The sequence below is a fragment of the Balaenoptera ricei genome, chromosome 11 (assembly GCF_028023285.1).
Source record: "Balaenoptera ricei isolate mBalRic1 chromosome 11, mBalRic1.hap2, whole genome shotgun sequence".
NCBI classification, from domain to species: Eukaryota; Metazoa; Chordata; class Mammalia; order Artiodactyla; family Balaenopteridae; genus Balaenoptera; species Balaenoptera ricei.
In genome coordinates, this window is record NC_082649.1 from 60,657,403 (window position 1) to 60,663,787 (window position 6,385).

The window sequence follows — 6,385 nt, forward strand, 5'->3', positions numbered from 1 at the left end:
ACCCAGCCTGGTCTAGCGTCCCCTCCACCCCACCCCCAGTTTCCCTTCTGGCCCCTCTGGTCCCCCGAGCGGACTATAGGCGCGCGGGCAGCTTCTCCATCCCGGAGGAGGGTCCCCATTCCTAGATCTCCCGCCCTGAGAGAGGGAGCTTCGAGCTGGAACGGGCAAGGGAGAGGGGGAGGGCCCGGCTTGGGGAGGAAGCTCTCCCGACAGAGACGGGGCTGACGCCGGACACCCCGCCTGGGACAGGTTCACCCCGGCTCCGCTGGGCCATTGGCCCCTCTCTCCTGGCAGCCACCTCAATCTTTTGTCGCCCCGGTTGCCGCCCTCTGAGCACGTGTCGCTACCCGGCTGCGTCAGCGCTGGGTAAATAGATGACTGGCCAGCGGCTCAGGCGGGGCTACTTAAGAGGCAGCCTCCTGCCCGCCTACCGTGAACTTGGCTCGGCTCCCCCGCTGCTCTGGGCAGGAACGCGAAGCCCGTCGCGTCCTATTCCGAAGGTAGGTTCCCCGCTTTGGGGGATCCAGGTGCCAAGTGTCCTTCATCCAAGTGAAGAAGGGTGTCTTCACTTTTGTGCCCCTTCCGTTTCATTTTTCTGTTTTCTGTGTCTTCTTTCCGACAGCTCGAAAGACATTTCTTGAAGTCAGAAAGGACAGAGCGGGTGGGTAGAGCTGCTTTAGAGACTTCTACCCGCCGGCTTTGTTCTTCTCTCGCGCAGGCAACGCTGGAGTATCTATCTGTTTGCTCGGATTAGCATGCGAATTGCGATTTGCTAGATGTTACACATCGGGGCAGTCTACTTTGCAATCTTTTCAAATAAACTACCGAAAGGTTTTAAGATTTAAATTCATTTTCTGAATACTGCAGGAAAATTCAAGTCTTTGGGGGATAGAAACGTGTGTGTTTTATCTGCCGGCGGATCTAAAATGCAGCGGTGCTTGGCTGAAGCCCGATGACTGAACGCAGATTTCTGACTTTCTTTTTAAAAAAACCTGCCTGTGCTTTGCGTAGTGGTGTATTGCCAATTCCCATGTGCACCTTGAAGAAACTTGAAAGATATGGCTTTTATTTATTGCTCCCACATTTTAAACCGTGCTTCTTGGTTTTTCACCATTTATTTCCCTATTGGAAGCGTCTTAGCTCTCTGGAAAGGTGCTACTATTCCTCAAGGGTCTCATTTCTCCCCCAGAGTCTTCTCTTTAGGATAATTTTCACCTATCTTTAATCTCTTGCTTTTCCAGTTAGGAGAAGAGAGACGACACTCTGTAACACTTCCTCAAACTAAAGGAAAACAGAAGACATTCCTTCTGCTAAACAGGGCAGAGGACAGGGTCTCCCTCCGTCCCCCGCACCATTGCCCGGCCCCGGCTGTGGTTCCCCCAAAAGACGAGCGCGGTGAGCCCGGACGCGCGTGCTGGGGTCACGGCTCCCTCGTGCTTGCACCTGCCTGGCGGGTCCGGAGCCCCGCGCGTTTGGACTGAGCCCCCTTCTCCGTACCTCGGGGTGCCCGACCCTCCGCGAGAGCCCGCGGAGGCCCCACCTTTCCGTTCACGTCCCCTTCCCTCTGCTCCCCGCAGCCATGAACGGTGGCTTGTGCCTCTGCGTGCTGATGGCTGTCCTGGCGGCGGGCGCCCTGGCGCAGCCCGTGCCTCCCGCGGACCCCGCGGGCCCCTGGGCGCAGCAGGAGGACGAGGCCCCGCGGAGGCAGCTGAGGGCCGTGCGGAGAGTGGACGACGAGTCCCGAGCGCACCTGGGCGCGCTGCTGGCCAGGTACATCCAGCAGTCTCGGAAAGGTACGCAGGCCGCCTCCCTGTCTCTCCCTTCTGCCTCCAGTCCTGACCCTCTTTTCTACCGTGGGGCTGGTGGAGGAGGGTAACTCCTCCGCAGGAAACACGGGCAACACGCTAAGATGAGAGGTTTTTTTCACTTTCTTTTCCCGAGTTGTGCTGCACTGGACAGTGCAGTTTTTCTGGACGTCCTCTGTAGCAAACTGAGAGCGAGGGTGGAGAACTTAGTTTATTCAGAGAAACCTTTTTAAAAAGCTTTCTTTAAACTTATGTTTGGCACGGGTGTCGCTGTTTAAGTTCAACACCATATGAAGACATGAAAAGATAATTACTGAGCAAATTACAGACTCAGAAAGGGTTTGCAGATCCACTAAACGCTCTCTACTGTAAATGAGAAGGACCCAGGAGCCACCCAGATACTGCACTTGGAAACCCTCTAGCAGGCAGTAATCAATGCTGAGAACGCTTGAGATCTGACAGCAACAGTTTGAAAAGTGACAGTGTGTCGATTTTCACCAAAGTATGTAACAGGAGGAAAGAATCAGGAGCAGGTTTGAGCTCTCCTCGGCAGTGATTTAAGATGATTACCCAGCAAGAGACGTGTTTGTTTTTATTTTGCTGTTGGAGAGATGGACCCAACTGCAGCAGGAGCTAAACAAGCCACACTTTTCTCAGCCTCAAAGTCTTTCTCCAGGAATAAGGTGATTCAGCAGCTCAGTAGCTGAGTGGCATACGGACAGCCCTGTCCCTTTCCTGGGCCTGGCTATCTCATCTATAAAGAGGGCATGAGGGTGGGGTTCCCCTCGGCCCCTTCCAGGTCTTCTTGAGATTCAGAGGGAGGCTCATTCATCTCTAGAATTCCTGGAAATCATGATTTGGACTGGGGCAGATTTTTTCCAACCAACTTTATCCACAGTGATACTGATGGTGTACACACTGACTGGGGAGTGGTATTTCAAACTGGACCAACACAGCTGGATAATAAACCACAGCTGCTGGGAGGGATAGGGGGTGGGCTCCATTCCCATGAGGCTCTCTTAACCTGCTGGTGTGCCACGGCCTGGATTTGAAATTTAACTCACGGCTTGACGAGATGGGGAGAAAATAAAGGGCTTGGCTCTCCAGAATCTCCTATAATTCCATATGAAGGTGAGAAGGGACCTTTTTACCAGGGGATTTCAGAAGGAAAGAATAGAAGATGATTTGTTATATTTCATCCTCTCATTGGGAAATTGTCCCAACTACCATCGTCTATTTTGCTTTCCTGCTAATTAAACTGAAAGATGTGGAAATACTAGTCAGATGACAGAGAACATCTGAAAATTTGGGGGGGGTTCCTGCTGATTGTTTGCCTGAAAGTAGTTTAATATCTGTCCTTGGATATGGGTTGAATTTCAGCCAGCCCAGTCTGAAATATCCTAGGCTTTTCATTGACCATAATCTGGAAGCCCCTTCATACCTTCAAGAAAGATCCACCAGAAACATGAGTTGTGGGTAAAAAAGCCAATTACCAGATGATTTCCCCAGAACTGACACTCGACAGTGGCTTTAAACCACAAATCTTAGCTGGAAGGTCCTTCCTGGTGCCTCTTCTCAGCCCTTTGCCTTCAGCCTGCCATGACAAACAAACTCATATGGGAATAGCTGTCACTTGGAACTTTAGCTGCCAACACCAGGATCAGCACTAGCTAGAAAATAATCATGCTCTTCTATTTGACAAATATGAACTAGAAATAATACATTTCTATACATCTATACATCTATACATCTATACAGCTATACATCTATACATCTATAGAGTTTCTTTGACTGTTTTACACATTTTGAGATCACAGTGAATATTTACTCAACTATAGTATATATTATGCTTAAAGATTCCAAACAAGATAACGCACCCTTTGGGGAGTGCTCAAGAGTTTATCATTAGAAACTGTCTGTAGAGCTTTCAATGATCTGAGGAGAAGCAATTCTGTTAGTGTACACGTGCCCCAAGCCCAGCAAAGCCCGGTGCTACATCTGTATTGTCTCTCTTCATCCTCACAACAGCCCTGCGCAGTAAGGTCTATTATCCTCATTGTGTCAGTGTGGAAGCTGGGATTCTGGAAGACTGAGTGACCTACATGAGGTAGCACATCTAGGCAGTATCAGGGCTGAGAGTCTATTCAAGTCCTGCCCTCCCTGGAAGGTCTGGAAGCCATTCAGCTTCCCAGCTGTACTGCCCATTACGAGTTTTAAAATTTCAAGGAGCCCGGCCCTTCAATTGTGTAAGTCAGGTGTAAGTGCCTACTCTGTCCACTAAGTGAGTGAGGACTCTGGTAAATGCGCAGAACCATGTGTGGAATGGGGAAATAGTGTCACAGGCGCAGCTTCCGTGCTGTACACGGTGGCCCCACCAACCACTGAGGCTGCCGCTCACATCAGAGCTGCCCCTTTGCTTCCATTAGGTGGAATTCCCAGCTGTGCCCAGCCCTCAGAGGGGGCATTCAGCAGCAACAGGCAGGAGGATGGGGCATATCGCCGTGTGACTGTGCACAGATAACTGGGTCTGAGAGTTTTGCTGAATGCAAGGACTAATATTTCACCTGAAAGGTGTTGAACAATTAAACAGCAGGGGCTGTTTTCCCTCTGCATAGACTGGGGATGCCTGCAAAAGGGCTGGAGTGTGCTAGGGTGACACTTAGTTCCAAAGCTGGGAATTAATGGGGGGGCCGGAGAGAGAGGGGAGAGGAAGAAAGGGTGGGGATGTAACCTGCTCTGTAGGGTAATTTAGCTAGCTTTATTTGATTATCCAACAAGACAGAATACCTGCTTCTGCACTGTCATCAATGAATAAGCCGTGGTCTGACTCGATGCAGCCTGTGGGCAGGAGTTGGCAAGGGCAGCCTTGTGCAGAAGAGCTCAATGCCAGCAGTGGGACCACGGTGGCTCCCAGTACAATGGGAACCATCGAGTGATCGTCCACCCCTCTGCCCTTGAAGCCACCTGGGCTTTGCCTATCGAGGTCCCTGAGGGACCTTAGGTTGTATAAGAGAAGGTATGATACTGATTTTCTACCCAGGAGGCCACTGTGTGTGATCTGTAGGCCAGGACTGTCACATGCCTCATCATGGCCCTGTCCACTCAACGTGAATCATTCCTGGACTCATCCTGTTCCTAAGGACTTAACTCCCATCCCTAAGGACCCATTTCAGGTTCAGTTATTGCATTTTGGTCAAAATGGCTGAATTAAATTACCTCTTTGTTCTGCCCACCCTTCTTTGAGTGTTACCGAGGTGCTGAGATTTTAATCTGATGGTGTGCCTTTTTCTCAATACCATTTTTTTTTAAAAAGAAGGTAGCTTTCAAATTAATAATTTTAAAACAGTATTTATCTAGCATTGGGACTGGATTCCATTTTTAAAAACACATCCTAACATCAAAATATCGTAATTGCATTACCTTAAAAAGAGTCAGGCAGGCTCAGGGATATTAAGGGGTAAACTTTAGAAGTGGGTAGTACTGGGGAAATCCTGGGTTAGCACCTGCTGAGAGCCAGCTACATAAGGGAAAACACCCCTAGGAGTAGAAAAACCTAGGCAGGTCCCAGCTGCGAAAGGTGAGACTGAATGAATTCACCTAAATTCATACAGATCGCAAACCACACCCACGACTAGAAAAGACTATACCCTCTCTCCAGTTAAACAGACATGGGTCCTTCTCCTCGCTTAGATTTTGGCCCAGCAATCCCACTATCTTTATACTTCTTTGATACCTTTAAGAAGGTGCATGTTATGTATTGTCTGACCTTTTCTATTGTTTTCCTTTACAAACTGAACATGTGATGCTCTTAGATATAATGGTCCTGTTTCCTTCCTCTCTGCCCCTTGTAGCTCCTGCTGGCCGAATGTCTGTAATCAAGAACCTGCAGAGCCTGGACCCCAGCCACAGGATAAGTGACCGGGACTACATGGGCTGGATGGATTTCGGCCGGCGCAGTGCCGAGGAGTATGAATACACCTCCTAGAAGACCCAGCCTTCGTCAGCACAACAGGAAGCAAACTCCTGACTCAGAGGAGGCAGAATAAGAAAACAATCACACTCATAACTCGTTGTCTCTGACGTCTGACATTTAAAGTATCTATTTGTTAAGTGTTCAATGTGAAAAATCTGTCTGTAACGTTGTCCAACGCAACCATGCACCTTAGCAGAAATGTACAAGTGGAAGACAAAATGTTTCCCTCATCTGTGACCCCCACCCCCCATTCCTAAAGTGTTGCTATGCTATTAAAGTGATTTCATTCTGCCCCTTATTCCCTGTTTCTACCGAGGGCAAAGGGTCCTTTAGTCCTCAGAATATTCAAGGAGGGATTCCTGATGTATGGGGCCCAAGGAGGCATCCCTGTGGTAGATGGTCCCAGAAAGGGCTTGAGAAATGAGGGTCAGGCAGAGAGCTGGCTTCTCTACTTCAGGCCGGGTAGCCAGTGAAAGGGCCTTCTGTGTCAGCTCCACGGCCCAGCCCTGGCCGCCCTGGGCCCTGGGCCCCAGTGGGGCACCATTGCAAAAAAACACCTGCCCAGCTTATAGTGCTACTTGTTTGTCTGGGTGAATCCCAGAAAGGC

The 6,385-nt window shown here is 49.7% G+C and overlaps 1 protein-coding gene across 1 annotated transcript; it reads left to right on the forward strand.

The window, feature by feature from the left end:
- Window positions 1–1,579: 1,579 nt before the first annotated feature.
- Window positions 1,580–5,854, forward strand: CCK (cholecystokinin). The gene is made up of 2 exons (XM_059937596.1): window positions 1,580–1,793; window positions 5,657–5,854. The coding sequence occupies exons 1-2, from the start codon at window positions 1,580–1,582 to the stop codon at window positions 5,788–5,790; spliced, it is 348 nt and encodes a 115-aa protein (XP_059793579.1). The 3' UTR covers window positions 5,791–5,854.
- Window positions 5,855–6,385: the final 531 nt, after the last annotated feature.